Genomic DNA, 16217 nt, shown 5'->3' on the forward strand with positions numbered 1-16217 from the left:
AACGGAGGGAATGTTTTTTCTTTACAAATTTTTTCTTCTTCTTGAACTTAGTTAAGTCCTCTGGCGCCTCCTTCGGCGAGAGGCCCCGCCGGAGGTCCGAACAAACTTGACTCTGTGCTTCAAGGTGGGTTTTTCACGGTTTGGGCAGCTGTACAGAGGCACCCACAAGCTCTCCCTCCCGCCCCAACTAGTAAACAAAAATGCTTTGCCGTGTGAGTCCTTTTCCCCGTTTTTGTCTTCTTTGTACCTGCTCAGAAAGACCAAAATTAAATTTAAAAAAACAACCAAAAAACTCTTTTCTTGGTAGAGGTATCTCTGGTAAAGGGGAGTCTGACCAGTGCAGGCTGGGCTTGCCCATCGCGTGCGCCAACCTCGGTCATGAGATCGTGAATTCCAGGCTGGTGATCCGAAGGCAGGGAGGGTGGCTGCCTGCCCTTGGGAGGGGGCGCGAGGGCAGGGGGGCTGCCCCCAACCCTGCCCGTCCCCCACCCCCCCGACGGAAAGCTAAGGGCTATTGGTCACATGAGTAAGGCTATGACTTGGGGGGAGGCCAGGGGGTTCTCTCTTGTGCCTACATCCGGGGAAGGCAGGGCCCTGGGACAAGTGGGGGTGGAAGGAGGTTCCGGAAGCTGCAGCGAGGACCAAGGACACTCAAGCTGGCTGAGCCCGAAGGCCCTCGAGAGTCGTCAGTGGCAGGGGCCAAAAGTCGTGGAGGTATATCGTGCCGGCTGATGACGCCCAGTGCTCCTCTGGCGCCCTGGTCTGACATGGCAGCAGGAAGCGGGGAGACACCAGGCTGCCCGGTCACCCTCAGCCCTTCTCTGTCCCTGCTGAGTGACCGGCCCCGGGTCACCTTCTCTTGGATGGAAGGAAGTCGGAAAAGTTTGGTCCCGTGATCTATACTCAAAAAATATATATACTGTCTATAGCTCTATATATATACGTATATATATATATAGGAAAAGTTGCGATTGCATTTGGGGAAGCCACCAAGGAGGGGACGCTGAGCCCCTTGGGCCCCCAGCTGAGGCCCCCGACGCCGGGGCAGACCACAAAGCCCTCTGCCCGCTCTCTGTGGCCTTCGGTAGCGTTTCACATTTTGGGGAGGGGGCAGGGGGAGGTGGGAGAGGGAGGGCTGGTGTCCAAACTCGGTTGTAATTTACGGAAAAGTCCTGGATCGGTTGGAAGCGGGAAACCCTCGGGTGGGAAGGCCCCTCACCTGGTGGAGAAGGGAGGGGCGTTAGGAGCCGTGATGGGGGGTGCGCAGGCCGACATCGCCTCCCACCCACCCCCTTGCCTGGCCAGGCTGGGGTCCAGGCCCCCAAGGGCCCCCATCTTTTCAGAGTCCATTTTGGGGTTTGGAGGCTGACAAACTGAGCTTGGAAGGGACTCAGAGTCGCCAGAAATGTCTGCTTATCTCTGTGCCCTGAGCCCCACTCCTGCCACTGAAGCTCCGCGGAGGCAGCCTCCCCCACCCCTGCCCCGCCTGTTCCCCTGCAGCTGGGTCCCCGAGCTCTGGACATGGTGCCCAGCGCACAGTAGGTGCTCAGTGAGAGTCTGCTGTCCTGGAGTGTTCAAAGTGCACGGGGCGCCTGTTCGTTGCCTGATCCGGGACTGGACGTGCTCGAATCTGCGGGTACAGACCCGAGAGGGTTTGCAAAGCAGGCGCAGGCCCCAACTGAGCAGCTACTTCGTGCCGGACGGACCCCAGGCATGGTGCGCTGATGACGGCGGCGATGGCGGTAAAGGCAAAAAAAAAATCCAAAGGAATGCCCGCAAGCTTTCCAGGTGGCGGGTCCTGGGCTCGGCTGGGAAAACACCGCGTCCCCGGGTGCGTCCTCCCCAGCCGGCCGCCACGGGGAAGGCAACTTCCATTAGCCACTTCACAGGTGAGGCTGGTCAAGGCGTGAGGTCAATTACAAGGCTCCCTCGGCCCCGAGGCTCACTTCGTTCCCCAAAGAAGGTGATTAGTTGGTAAGGTTGTTGGCTCTGACGGTGAAATACACTCTTGGGACGTGTCTGTTTGGGGGTGTTTTTCTGAGGGGTATGCTGGTGGGTGGGGCAAACATTCCACTTTCCCATCAGCCCGAGGGTACAAATTACACCCAATGAGGAGCTATACGACAGGGGCCCCGCTGGGAGGTTCACAGGACAGGACAGAAGCCCCGCCCCACAGCGCACCCCACCCCTACCAAACCTGGCCTATCGGGGAACTTCTATTCATCCTTCAAAGCCTTCTTCGGGAAAGATTCCCTTAACCACCCACCCTGCCCCCACCCCATCCCACCCTCTGCCCCAGCTCCGAGCACAGCAGGCCTCCTGCAACAGCGCCCCCCCAGCCTGGGGAGGGCCTGAAGAATGGGGAGCGGGGCGGGTGGGGCCGCCTGGCGGCTCACCTGGGCCCCGCCCGCGGCTCCGGGCGGCTGTGGCACGCTCAGTAGGGGTGTCCGGGGTCTTTGGGCCGCTTCAGCTGCACCTTGAGCCTCTTCATGCCGATCTGAAAGCCGTTCATGGCCTGGATGGCCGTCTGTGCGCTGGCCGGGTTGTCAAAGCTCACGAAGCCTGCGGAGACCGGGGTGGGGCCGCGATGGTGGGCAACGCGGGCGTCCTCTGCTCGCTCCGGCGCTGCTGCGGCCCTGGCCTCCGAGCTCGCGAAATCCTGGGGGCGGGGCGCTGGGACCGCTGCCGGAGGACGCGCAGCAGCCCTGGCCTGGTTCTGACACCCCTCACCTGCGCTGAGCCTTCGCATTGGTGTGGAGGGCAGGTGGGGCCTCTGGGGGTCCCGGTCTCCCTCCCTGCCCCCCGGGGTGCCCGGCTCCTTCTAGGCCCTGAACCGAGGCCTGGCCTCCTGAGGCACCTGTTCATCTTCATCCGGGGTCTTGTCTGTGCGTGTGTGTCTGTCCTTACCTCTCCGTCCCTCCATCCCTCCCTTCCCATCCTCTCTCTGTCTCTCTCCTCCTCTGTCCGTCAGTTTCTCTATGGCCAGTCCCTTCCCCAGGCCGCAGGCCAGCCTCCCCTCCTTAACCTTCCCCCAGGCCAAATTCCCTGGCTGGCCACCTCCAGGCCAGGAAACCGACCCCTGCCTCCCGCCTCTCACCTCTCGGCCTGGAAGGCTGGTGGGGCCACAGGGTGTGTCTCCTCTGATAGGCTCAGAGGTCTTGCTAAAGTCCCTGGGGGGCCTGTGGGCATTTGGGAGCTGGACGGGGTGAGTCTTCGTATCTATTATCCCATCTGACCGCCCCAACCATTACACAGATGACAAAACTGAGGCTCAGAGGCGGCTTATGACCCCCTCGTTGTTGAAAGTGACCGGGCTTCGCTCCACAATTCACCTCTTCCTCCTGGAAGCAGGACACTGAGGAGGGGGCCTGGGCACCAGCTGGGGTCCCTTACTTGGCTGAGTGGACCTAAGCATGTCGCGTGACCCGTCTGAGTCTTTCTTCTCTCCGTAAATTAGGACAATTTTCCCCTTTTATGACTGGATATTGAGTATATACAGGAGGTGCTTAATAAACAGTCAAGAGTTGTCTCTTTGAATAGGAGAGGGTGGGATCAAGAGGCCAGATTTTGGAGTCAAACAGAACGGTTCTAATCTAGTTTCTGCCTCTTTGCTGCTGTGTGACTTCAGACAAGTTGTAGGGCTTCTCCAAGCCTTAATTTCCTCCATCTCTGGGGACAAGGGAGTCTCTCCTGAGGTCCCCCAGGTCTTGCACAGCTTGCCCTTCCCCTCCCTGCCTTCCCCTGCTCCCTATCTCCCCCTCACCCACTCTGCTCCAGCCGCACGGGCCCCCTCATTGTTCCCCCAACACACCAGGTCCGGTGCTGCCCCAGCACCTTTGCACAGCTGTGCCCTCTGCCTAGAACTCTGCCCCCAGATCTCCCCATGGCTGGCTCCTCATCATTCCAGTCCCAGCTCAAACACCACCTCTTTCTATCAGTCTCTAAACTTCGTTACTGGTTTTATTTTGCTTCATACCCTTTATGACTCCCTGGCCTGTATCCTGCATTTGTTTATTTCTATCTTCTTCCCCTAAACCTGTGCTTTTCAATTCTGTAGTCACTGTCCATGGGCGGTTATTTAAACTCAAATTCATTAAGATTAACTAAAATTAAAAATTCAGGCCTTTGGTCACACTGGCAACATTTCAAGGGCTCAGTAGCTACATGGGGATGGCGGCTCGGACAGCAGGGACAGAGGACATTTCCATCATCGCAGAGAGTTCTGTGGGACGGTGCGGCAAGGCTGTGAGCTTTCCGAGGGTAAGGATTTTTGTGGGCTTCCTTCACTCTGTGTACCAGCACCTGGCACAGTGCCTGGCACACAGCAGGTGCTTAATAATGCTCATTCTGATTATGAATGGGGTTCTTTTGGGCCAGACGTGCCTCGTGGCTGACCACACCTTCCCTCCCCCATCCAGGGCGGAGGCAGCACGGGGAGGGGCCGGCAAGCAGCAGGCACTTACCAAAACATTTGCTCTGGTTGGTGGCCCGATCCATAAACACCTTGGAGGAGATGATATTGCCGAAGGGCAGGAACATCTGGGTCAGCTCCGTGTCTCCAAACTCCTGGGGGAGGTGGTAGATAAACAGGTTACAGCCTTCGGGACCTGCAGGTAGGGGAGAGAAAGACATAAAGCCCCCAAGGAGAGGAGGCGGACCCCCCAGGGGAGGGCTGTGGTCCGGAGCCCACGTGTGGCATCTCCAGCTGTCAGGAGAGGCTTGCCTGGGACACCAGGAAAGAAGGGGTGTGGAAAGGGTGGGGAGGGGCAGCAGGGCGTGCTGGTCCCTTGCCTATATAATCCCACACTTGGGTTCTCCAACCTGGATAAGCCTCAGGCCCCAGAGAATTTACAAAATTCAGCTGACCCCTACCACCCCAAACTGAGAGAAATCCCTCCACGCCAGACCCCAGAGGGTCCAACAATCCCAGACAACCCCCAAGCCCCTCGAAAATCCCTAAACCCCAAACTTGGGATCAAAAGTCAGGTGAGCTGTGCGGAGGTGTACAAGACGTTGTACCATATTCGACATAACTCTGTAAGTTTAAAACTGGTTTTAAAATAACCCGTTCATTTGTTAGAAATCTGATGATCTCAGAATAAAATAAGACAAGCAGTTCCCCGGTCCCAAACCCCAACCATCCAGATATTTTTCAAAACGTTGGCTAATCCTCCAAACCTTGGATTCTTTTCACAACTCAGGTGATGCAAAAATAAAATCTAGTAAAACAAAAGGATAATTCTCCAGTCCCAAACCCCAGACATCCTGAAACCACAGAATTTTGAAATGGTGCACTGTGTCAACCGGAAATAATTTTTTAAAGCACAACTAGCCCTCAAAACCATCCCCTCCCCAATAACCCCCAATGCATGGCTCGCATAAAAACTATAAATCATAATGGCATTTAAAAACCGTGATTTTATCCAAAGTCACGAATAGTCCTCAAAACTGCCTCTCATCCCAAAGCTACAGATGATCTTCTCCCCTGCCCCCCCACAAACAAGAGCAACCCCCAAACCATTCGAAAATAGTATTCCCCACCTGGGAAAATACAGGGTCCAAGACAGCACATTCATACCCACCCCTCACCTTCCCGGTTAGGACGACAGATCTGCTGCAGATCTGCTTTTACACTTTAAAAAGCATATGTGTTCCAATATGATTAATAAACACGTTACAGAACAATTTTGAGTGTAACATAGAGTGCATGTTTGCTTCTGTGCTACCTCGTCTCCAGGAAACACTACACCAGCTGAACCAAGTCTCATAAAAAAACAGAACACACACACACACACACACACACACACACACACACACACCCCTCCAACACCTACCCGCTTCCTGAGCCCCCCAAGTGTATTTACAAGCTACATCCGTCCCCGTCTGGGGTTATAAATTTGTCTGATTTCAGACAAGCCTCTTTCCACCATCTCAAGGTAACTCATGCAGGACAACCACGTATAAACTTCAGGTCTTTTCCCAGCTCAGGTGCCAACGTATTGTGGTGCTTGTGTATTTCTTAGCCTTCTGGCATGCACACCACCGTGCTCCCTTTTTTATTAAGGTCCTGTCTTTGTTTCTTTGACATGTCACAGTCAGAGTTTTTGAAATGGTAGGCCCCAGAGCCAGTCCCCCAAAGCCTTGTGGCTTTGTTGCCAAGTTTTGCAAATTATGGTGGTTTTAAGAACCCACATACGAGTTGTGCCAGCATAGCTACATTTGAACTAGCTTTTACCCACTCAGCCCTGGATGAGGCACGTAGAAGGGGCCCAGAGGGAGACATCCAGGTCTCAGCCATCCACAGGACAATGACCAGAGGCAGCTGAGCTCCCCCTGGCCCCACCCTATCGGGGGCCGGGGGCAGGTGTGGAGGGGGTCCTGCGAAAGGCCTGGTAACAGCTGCTGCTGTCTTTGACTCGAAACGCAGAGCGCCCTGGAGACACGATATCTGGATATCTGATGGAGGAAGAGGCAGAGCCGGGGACCCCTCCTTCCCCCTGCCTAGGGCTCCCCTCCAAAGCTTGGCTCCTGCACCCGGCAGGGGGCCCCCTTCCACAGGCCAAGGCCAATGAGAAATCGGGCAGAACCTCAAAGAACTCAGCCTGCGGGCCGGGCCCACTGCGAGCTTCCCGGGCCACGGGGTCGTTTGGGCCTCCTGGCTGGTCACCTCTCCCCCCCTTCTGCCCCCACACCCAGCGGCTGATTTACAAAGAGGAAGGGCTCTCCGGGTGCTTGAGCGCCTGTGTGTGTCAGGAGCCGCCGCTGCTCACGTCCCGGGTGGGCCCCCGTGCTGGAGAAGAGGAAACTGAGGCACGGGGCGCCATGCGGCCACGCGTCCGAACTGGGGGTATTCGACTTTACGTTGTCCGACTCCGCAGTCTAACTACCCCCTCCCTCGACTTTACTGGGGAGGCCTCAGTTTACCCCAGATACCTCATCACCCCACCCCCAAACTCAAAACGAGTTTCCTCTCCAAAATTTCAGCAAATTGTCCAGGCCTGGAGAGAGGGGGCTGGCGGTGGTGGGGTCGCCGTTCTCCCTGTGGGGTCGGAGCTTGCCCAGGGGGTCGCGGCCCCTCACCTTCTCGCTGCTGCTGCTGCAGGAGGGGTGGCGGCTGGGGGACGCTGTGCGCAATGGGCGTGATGGCCGCGGCGGGGTACATGGCTGCGGAAACCGGGGCGAGACAGGCGCAGGCATGAGGCCGGCCGGGACGGCAGGGCGGGGCCATGGAGGGACGGGGCCGTGCAGGGAATGGGCGGGGCAGGAAAGAGGCGGGGATGTGGCTGAGAAAGGGCAGGACAGGGGTGTGGCCAGACGCTGGGGGCGGGAAGGAGGTGTGTTCAATAGTTGGATTGGGCCAGGGCCAGCAGTGGGAGTGGCTATGCACAAGAGGGACCAATGAGAGGGCGGCATCATAGGGGCGTAGCCAGAGCTCGAGGAAGTGGGGCGGGGCGGGGCCCCTCTGGGGAGGAGCCTCGAGAGGGGCGGGACCCGGCTGCCTCCCTACCTGTGTACTGCTGGACTCCGGAGAAGGCAGGATGGAGGGTCTCAGCCACGGTCGGGCTTTGAGCTGCGGGGCAGACGGAGGGGCTGAGTGGGGCGGGGCAGCAGACGTCTTCCATCCACCCCCATCCTTAAGAGCCGGAAGGAGAGCAACAGGCACCCGCCCCAGCTTCACCCTCTGCGTAACTGGTTTACGGGTATGACCCCTATTTTACAGGTGGAGAAACTGACACCCAGAGAGATGAAGCCATCGAGGATCAGAGAGGTGAAGCAACTGGCACAGGGCCACTCAGATAGGAAATGGCAGAAGCCAAACAGGACTGCCGCCAGATTTACCCATCAGTCCATCTCTGTCTGTCCCTGCCCTGCACCCTCCTGTGCCTCCCCTCTGTTCTCTGAATTCCCCAGGATCTCAGACCTCTGCCGCAGATCACCGCGCACCACTGTCCCTTCCCCTCTCTCCTTCCCGACACCTCATGGCACCCTGTGGACCTCCCGTGTGGCTGGGACCTTCTGTGGGTGTGTGGTAGGTGGGGAGAGGTAGTCCAGATCCCCAGAGCGGGCGTCAAGGAAAATCCAGACAAAAGATTCTGCTCAATTGGAGAGAGGTCGCTAGAGGACAGGGTAGAGGCGGGGGTGGGGGGTGTGACTCTAAAAAGGTCTCATGAACGAATCATTTTGTGGAGACACAGTAGCTCTGTATCCTGGTTGTGGTTACATGGATGTTACCTGTGATAAAATGGCACACGCGCGCACACACACACGCACACACACACACACTAGTGCCTGTATAATGTGGTGCAATCTGAATCGGATCTCCGTCTCCTGTTGGGTTCATTGTCCTATACCAATGTCAGTTTCTTCCCAGGTCTGACACTGTACTAAGGTTATGTAAGATGTCAGCTTCAGGGGAAAAGGGGCAAGGGGTCCTGGGACCTCTCTGTACTAATTTTGAAACTCCCTGTAAGCTTCGATCATTTCGAAATAAAAAGAAACAAATTTTCCTCAGTGGAGAAACACAGATGACTTACTTTACGTAAGCAAGTTGTTGAAAGATGCTCGCCCTGAAACCATGGTGTAGGGTAGGGAGAGCTGGGCTCTCTGCTTCATGGAGGCAGGGCCCAGCCCACAGCTGTGCGTGGTCAGTACTGAATGAGTGAGTGAATGCGGGTACTGATATCCTCCCAAACGCTAATGATTAAAGATTGATGGTGCCAGTTTTGGTACAAGTGATGTGTTAAGCGTTTTCATACTGATTTCATTGCCGGTGTAACCTCAAGAGATGATCTGTCCCATTTCTCAAATGAGCAAACAACCTCAGAAACTTAAAGAAACCACCCAGGGTCACTCAATTGGAATTTGAGCCCAGCAGTGTCCAGAGAGAAAGCGCCTATGCTTGATCACCCTGCTACAGCCTCTTTCTCTGTGCCCACAGTTGACATCTATTCAGCTGAGGCTCCCTTCATACTGCCCCACTGTTCCCTGGGCACCATGGTAAAGGGACTCATGCTAGTCTCAGAGGCACCCTTCCTGCCCCCGCCACTCTCCTAGGCCCAGGGGTACCACCCGAGTTACCTGGGTAGGGCACAAGGCCATTGGCATACACGGTCTCTAGGGCGGGGTGCCCGCCGGGGAATGGCACCACACCAGCAAAGCCATTCGTGATGGGAGCCACAAGGCCGGGCACGGCGGTGGTACCAAGCAGTGGGGGCGAGTGCAGCCCTGTGGAGTGGAAGAGCGTCATGGGGAGCCTGGGCCTGCCCCCTCCCTAACCACCCGTCCGTGGGCCCCCTGGTGGACTCTCACCAGAGGCGGGGGCGATGGGCGTGGCAGGCAGCCCATTAAGGCTGACGGCGCCAATCTGCTGGATGTGGCAGGGTGAGAAGGCCACGCCGGGGCTCAGGTAGCTGCCCGAGGTGGACAGGACCGTGGTCTGCTGCTGCATAAGCTGGGGGCGGAGAGGGGGTCAGCGTGCGCAGTCGGGGTGGCGCCTGCCCTGAGGTCATCGCTCATGGGGGCAGACCTGGTCCTCCGGTGACTGCCTCAGGCCAGAGTCGGGTCTCAGTTAGGAACTGAGGCTCAGTCTAGGATCAGGTCTCAGGAATTTGGACTTGGTCTCAGATCAGGGACCAGCCAGCACTGACCTTAGCCAGGGTCGGGTCTCAGGGTAGAGGCAGCCTGGATTTAGATGCCCTGTGTGGGTTTGAGGCTTAGCCTGGATGTAGGGGCTGAGCATGGGAGTGCATGGCGTGTGTGTGGTGTGTGTACAAGAGGGTGTCATGTCAGTTCAGAGTTGGGATTCTGCCTGGGCTGGGGGCTCAGTCTCATGGTGAGTCTCAGCTGGGGTTGGGGCTCAGAAGTCAGCCTGGACTTAGGAGCTCAGCCACAGCCAGAATAGGACCGTGAGTCAGAGAGATTGGACAAGAAACAAAGATGGGCAAAGAGGCAGGAGCCCTCAACACAGAATAGATGGGAGACTGAGCCAGACCCCCGAAGCGGCCTCAGGAGCCCTGCTGGAGACAACGAGTGTCTGCTGGGTCACTCACAGCCTGGGCGTAGGCACTGTAGGGGCTGAAGGGCAGGGTGAGGGACGGCGTCAGGATGCCCAGCTGGCCCACCATCTGCTGCATGCGCCGCAGCGTTCGCTCCTTGTCCGTGTCAGCAAACTTGACCACCAGGCTGGAGGAGGCACCCTGCAGGGGCAGCGGCAGGCAGGGAGGGAAAGGAGGGTGGTAGCCAAGACACTGGGATTCCTGGCACCACACCAGCTGGGGCCTTTGGCTCAGGGGTGCAGACACCACGGGCATATAGCCACAGGACCCAGATACCACAGCGAGAACGGCTCGGAGATCAACGTCCCGGGTCCCTCATCTGATTGTGCAGCCACCTGTGTGGCACAGGTGGGGCGTCCGGGCCCAGGGGGTTCTATCTGGGGAACAGTGTAGGACCCTGACTGTCTGCCATGCTCTCAAAACCAGGTGGAGGATCCAACCGCTGGAGAGGAACAATGGGGGTGCTATAATTGTCACCTGAGAACAGGTGACACTCAAACCACCAGAGAGGCTGACATGCCCCCTCTGATGGCCAGCTCACTCCCTGCTGCCCCCCTCCAGGCCCTCCAGCGGACAGCTCTGGGCACGGAAAGCGTGGCCTGTGTTGAGCTGACTCCTGCCCCTCCAGGGCCTAGAACTGCTGCCTGAGGACCTAGAGAGCAAAAGAGGGCGGCTCTAAGCCCGCTCTGCACTTCACACACATTTTCGAGAACAGCTCAAAGTCAGAGATCAAGGAGGAGTTGGTTCCCCAAGGCCCGTCTTTCCTGTGGCAGATTAGGACACCTAAGTACAGTGATGGTGGCTCCTGGGGCCTCCTTTCTGGGGAGCAGGGCCAGTCCTAAAGCCTGGTGGTTCTCCCCAGCCTCTCACCACTGCAGACCCACAAGCTCCCCACTCTAATCTTGCCCCCCCATCCCCCACCCACTCTGACCCCAAAGGGGCATTTCCAGCAGACCTGGCCCCTTCCCTCCCTTGGAAACCCTCCATGGCCCCACTGCCGTGGAATCCTGTGCTTTTCCAACTGCAGGTGCTTGCAGCCCAGTCCTCCCTCCTTGTGGGCTGCCCGTTCCCACTGCTCACCCCATCTTTGTTGCCATGTCCCCCTGCTGGCCTTAGCAAATCCTGCCCAGCCCCGGGTCTAGCCCCCTCTGAGATACCCTCTTGCACACACACGTCATGCATGCTCACACGTACCCTCACACAGTACACCCATGCTCATACACACATGTACACACCCACACCACTGTCAGAAGCTGCACCTCTCTCTCCACCAGTGGTCTCTCTGAAGAAGAGTCGGGGCTCCTGGACAGCCAGATGGTGGGACAGAGCCTGCTCTGCCCCTGCGCCCTCACCCCTGCCCCATGCCCCCCACCGTGGCCCAGGGTGGCTCCTACTCACCGGCATGGTCTGGCTGCCATGCAGGGCGTGGATGGCCGCCTGGGCCTCTGTGTGAGAGGAAAACTTCACGAAGGCACAGCCTGCCCCAAGAGAAGGAGATGCGGTGAGGGGCAGCAGGGTCTCTCGGGGCGGGCAGAGGCTACACGAGAGAGGCTGGGATCCCTGGATGGCCAGTCAGTGTCCCACACAGGCAGCCAGAAAGCCGGATGGTCAGACAAGAGAGCCAGCCAGCCACTTGTTCAGACAGACAGCTGGACAGTAAAGGGCCCAACGAGCACACACAACCAGTGGGTCATCCATGAGATCAGAAAGCCAACCAGAGCTGCCTGTCAAACACACAGCCAGAGGGACTCACAGGAGGGAGGTGGGTCCGGCCCGTTATAACATGTGACGGGGCCAGGCTCTGAGAACGCCCGCCAGCCACGGACAACGTGAGAAGCAGGTGTGATCAGATATGCAGAATCGAGATGACAAGCCATCAGGTAAATGCAGACAGATCCAGAGGGCACACGCAGGCAGAGAGACACTCAGACCCAGACAGATACACCAGGTGACCACAGCTGGAGACGTGGGGATGAAAGATCCCCAGAAGGCGTGACCCAGACGGCCAGCCCCACAGGCAGAATCGGGCGGACAGACAGCTGGAGAACACCAGACATACGGAGCACCAGGCAGAAATGGTCATCCGGACACGCAGGCGGCAAAACAGAGACTAAGAGACGCAGGTGCAGTGACACTGAACCCCTAGTCGGAGTCACGTGGGCACACAGTAGAACAAGTCGTGGGAGATGATTAATCAGTCACCCCCAGCGGAGTAGGCAGATCAGGCAGACAGGCCACAGAACACAGACAGATCCACACTGACGGTCCCGTGGACGGTCGGGTGAGCAGCGCGGCCCCACGCGGACAGGGCGCACAGGTAGGACCAGGTGGGACCCCACAGTCTCAGCCGGCCCGATCCGGCCCTCCCACCACGTGCCAGGCCCCGCCCCTGAAGGCCAAGCCCCTCCCCAGTCAGGCCTGTCCTCTCAACGGCTCAGCCCCGCCCTTCCTTGGGCTCCGCCCACACCAGCCCGCCTCCCGCGGCCCGGCCCCGCCCCCTGGATCAAGCCCCGCCCCCATCCGGCCGCTGGCCGCACGTACTGACCCCGCCCCGAGGGCCTGGACCCGCCCTGACCCTTGGAGCCAACTTGCCCCCCACCGCGCCCCTGTTCCCCCTGAGCCAGCTCTGCTCCTTCAAGGGCCCAGCCTCGCTCCACCCAACCAGCCTGCCCTCCGCGGGCCAGGCCCCGTCCCCACGCGCCCCACTCCGCCGCCCGCGGTCACCTTTGCTACTGCCATCAGGCCCGCGGAGCACAGTGCACTCGTCGATGACCCCGAAGGGCTGGAACAGCCGCAGCACGTCCTCCTCCGACTGCTGCTTGTTCAGCATCCCCACAAACAGCTTCCGGTCCCCTGCGGGCGGAGACACCCCCTCAGCCGAGTCCTGGCCTCCGGGATTTCTCCGGCCCTCCAATGGAGGGCAGAGGCCGCAGTGCATGCAGGGCGCCCCTGTTGTGCGTGTGCGTGTGGGGAGGCCACAGCCACACGCTTACCCTGCCCTGGGTCTCTCCACACTTCCGCCCCCTGCGTGGTGCCATTCCCGGCCTCTGCTCACACAGCAGCCCCTGCCTGGAATGCCCTCCCTTCAATCCTTCCGGGCCTCTGCGCCACCTCTCCCACCTTCTGGGCAGAGAGGAACCCTGCCTCCTGTGTCCTCTGAGAGCCCAGGGTTAGTGTCTGCCTTGCCTGGCCTGGGTGCCTGTCTGTCTGCTGTCATCTAGATTTCTCAGGCAGGATGCTGAGGAACCCTGTATCCTCCCGGGAGGCCCAACAGAGCTCCCCGCCCAACCTGGTGGGGCTCAGGAGGGGCCAGGCAAGCAATGCCTGCTGAATGAGTGGGGAGCCTGGAGTGCCCATCTGGTGGGGGTGGGGTGGGTGACTGGCTAGAGACTGGCTGGAACCTGCCCAAGCGTAAGGCCAGGGACCAGTCCGGGCCAGCATCTCCCGTGTGAGGCACCAGAACCCTGCCCTCTCTAATTGCTGCTGCTCCCCTGTAATCAGGACTGTGGCAGCTTCACCTCCCCGCCACAGTGAGCTGGGTTACCGTGGAAACCTGTTGTCTGGCAGCTGTCACTCATGGGGGTGGGAGGGAGGGAGATGCAGAAGCAGAGAGCCTGAGAGTCAGGCAGAGAGACAAGGAGAGCAAGGGAGAGACTGAAAGAGACCTAGGCGGGCAGAGAGAGAGAGAGAGAGAGAGAGACAGTAAGAGACAGAGACACATGGAGAGGAGCAGAGAGCCAGAGAGACAGAAGGACAGAAACAGATAAGGAGAGAGAGGCAGAGATATGGAAAGAGGGGGAGAAAAAAAATGGGGGTGTGGAAAGACAGACACACAAACAGGATAAAGAGATTGGGACGTAGAGCCAACTCTCTAATCCCTGACCCACCCTGTCAGTCAGCTTGGAAAGTGGAAAAACAGGCTCCCAGGCCAGAAGCACTTCACCAGACTCCTACACATAGACAGGGGTCCTAACAACCCCGCTCACACACCACCCCCAAGGCTGGCTGCTCTGCCTCAGCCCCCAATCCACCTGAGACAGGGAGGGTGTATGAAAATATCTCCAAGAACCACTAGCTTTGGGTCCCACTGGGAACAGCTGAGCATCCCCCCTTATGGGCACACCCCCACCACGTGGGTCCAGACCCACGCAAACACAGGCCCTCGCCTGCATGCCCACACGCCCAGCCTGGAACAGTCCAGCAGACTCGCTCCAACATACGCTCCCACGCACAGGCAGACCACAGACGGGCACACAAGCAGGCTGCACACCCCCCTCCACCCCCCATGCCCCACCAGCTACACACAGGGATGCACACACGCACACATCCGCACGCGGGCCTGCCTGAGTGTGCATGCTCACATACACATACAGGTGCACTTGACCCAACACACGAATGTGCACCCATACACACACAGCCCAGAAAGCAACCTGCAGCCCCTTAGGGGCCCCATCCCCTCTGCGTATGAAGCCCCATAATTGCACCCTGACAGGAGTGGCAAGTTTCAGGCTCTAGAGGAAAGCAGCTGGACCTGGCCAGACCCCTGACTCCTGGCCCAGTGGCACTGTGGTTTGGCAGAGGGGCACAGCCCCCGCTCTCCTACCCCTGCCCCAGCCGACAGCCTCAGCCCCATACCCTTAGGTGTGTGAGCAGGCTTGGGACCGCTGCATCCTGCCGTGGAGGGGCTTTCCCTCCCGCCCCCATGCCACCCACCCCCAGCCTGGCAGCCACGGAGAGATGACAACTACCTCCGCGACTTTCGCTGTCCGCAGGCTTCACCTGGATTGGCCGCGCCATCTGTGGAGAGACGGAGGAGGGGGTGGTCAAGGTCGGCAGTAGGGGCATCGTAGGTGGGGGCTTTGCCTGAGCTTTGCTGGGCACCCCTGCCCTCCTCCCCAGCCTTAGCATCCTACTAACCGGTGGCAACTAGCACCCCAGTCAAACCAAATGGCACATGGTCTCACCTACACAGCTCTGCTCATGCTGTCTGGAAGATTCTTCCTTTGCCTTCAAAGCCCAGTAACAATATCCCTTCCTCCAGGAAGCCTCCTTGTGTCCCCAGGTGTGACAGAATGATTGCAAAGATGGCCTGACTCCTTGAGCCCCTGTATGTGATGCAACTTCGCAGTTCCTCTCAAGAACTGGAATGCATTTCCCCATCTGCACTTGGCCACGTGACTTGCTCTGGCCAACAGAATGTGGTGGAAGGGAAGTTGTGGGGGTGTTGGGCCTTGGCCTCACTTCCTCACAGCTTCACTCCTGGAGCCCTGAGCTTGCCAGAGGGGCAAGCCCAGGTGAGCAACAGGAAGACAGGAGACCCGTGCACAGAGGGGCCCAGCTGACAGAGGGCACATGGGAGGGAGGTCATCCTGTCCAGGTAGCCCCAGTGCAGCCCCAACTGATGGCAGATGCATGAGTGACCCCAGGGCGAGACCAGCAGAAGAACTGCACAGCTGAGCCCAGCCTAAGCTTACCGACCTACAGAATCATAAACTGATACAACAGCTGGGTTTGTTTGTTACTTGGCGGTAGCTGACTGACACATTAAGGTAACTGCTACTTTTAGTCAGCAACCTGAGCCCTGGGTGGGAGGGCTGCCATACCCGAGGGGACCAGGCTGCAGTCTGTGGACTCTCTTCTGGACACTTCTGCCTCCCCATCCCCAGTACTGAAAATTATGCACTGGGGATGGGGAATTAAGAAATTCTCCCCTAATTCCCAAGCCCAATTTTCCCCGGGCATTGGGAATGGGCTAATGTGGATATTTGAGAGCAGACTTGAGGGATATGGGATGGAGGTGGCATTTGCTTCTCTACTGGTCCTAGGACAGAGTCCCCCCAACATGGTGTCTCTCATGAGACTCCTACTCATTCTTCAAAATCCAGTTCAAAAGACCCCACACAGGCAATCCCTTCACCCTCTGGGTTTCTCCTCCCTCTGCCTCAGGGCGGGAAGCATCTATGTCTTGCTTTGTCTCCCTCCAGCCTGGGAGCCACAGCATCACCTCACAAAGGGCAGGGTACATGGGAGAATCAGACAAGCTTGCTAAGCTGGACTGTTTGGAAGGGAGTGGCCAACACCCACCAGCACAGAAAGGAACCTGGTCCCTCCACACCAGGCCCGGGGTCGGAACGTGTTCTTCCCCCGCTCACCGCCCCAGGG

At 58.5% G+C, this 16217-nt stretch overlaps 1 protein-coding gene across 13 annotated transcripts in view; it reads right to left on the reverse strand.

Annotated features, from left to right (window-relative positions):
* The window catches only part of CELF5 (CUGBP Elav-like family member 5), a 38894-nt gene continuing 22677 nt past the window's right edge, over nt 1-16217 (reverse strand). For 5 of the 13 annotated variants that reach the window (XM_036890736.2, XM_036890747.2, XM_036890749.2 and 2 more), the window contains 11 exons: nt 14801-14852; nt 12780-12908; nt 11454-11533; nt 10050-10196; nt 9310-9451; nt 9079-9225; nt 7508-7570; nt 7081-7164; nt 4464-4607; nt 2397-2562; nt 1-1219 (listed from right to left, as the gene is read on the reverse strand). In XM_036890736.2, the coding sequence (XP_036746631.1) occupies nt 2435-2562; nt 4464-4607; nt 7081-7164; nt 7508-7570; nt 9079-9225; nt 9310-9451; nt 10050-10196; nt 11454-11533; nt 12780-12908; nt 14801-14852 (1116 nt within the window). In that variant the 3' untranslated portion in view covers nt 1-1219; nt 2397-2434. Of the gene's footprint in view, nt 2050-2396; nt 2563-4463; nt 4608-7080; nt 7165-7507; nt 7571-9078; nt 9226-9309; nt 9452-10049; nt 10197-11453; nt 11534-12779; nt 12909-14800; nt 14853-15019; nt 15239-16217 lie in introns of those variants that run through there. The other 8 variants (XM_036890751.2, XM_036890748.2, XM_036890740.2 and 5 more) reach the window with 8 other exon arrangements.

The sequence above is a fragment of the Manis pentadactyla genome, chromosome 12 (assembly GCF_030020395.1).
Source record: "Manis pentadactyla isolate mManPen7 chromosome 12, mManPen7.hap1, whole genome shotgun sequence".
NCBI lineage: Eukaryota > Metazoa > Chordata > Mammalia > Pholidota > Manidae > Manis > Manis pentadactyla.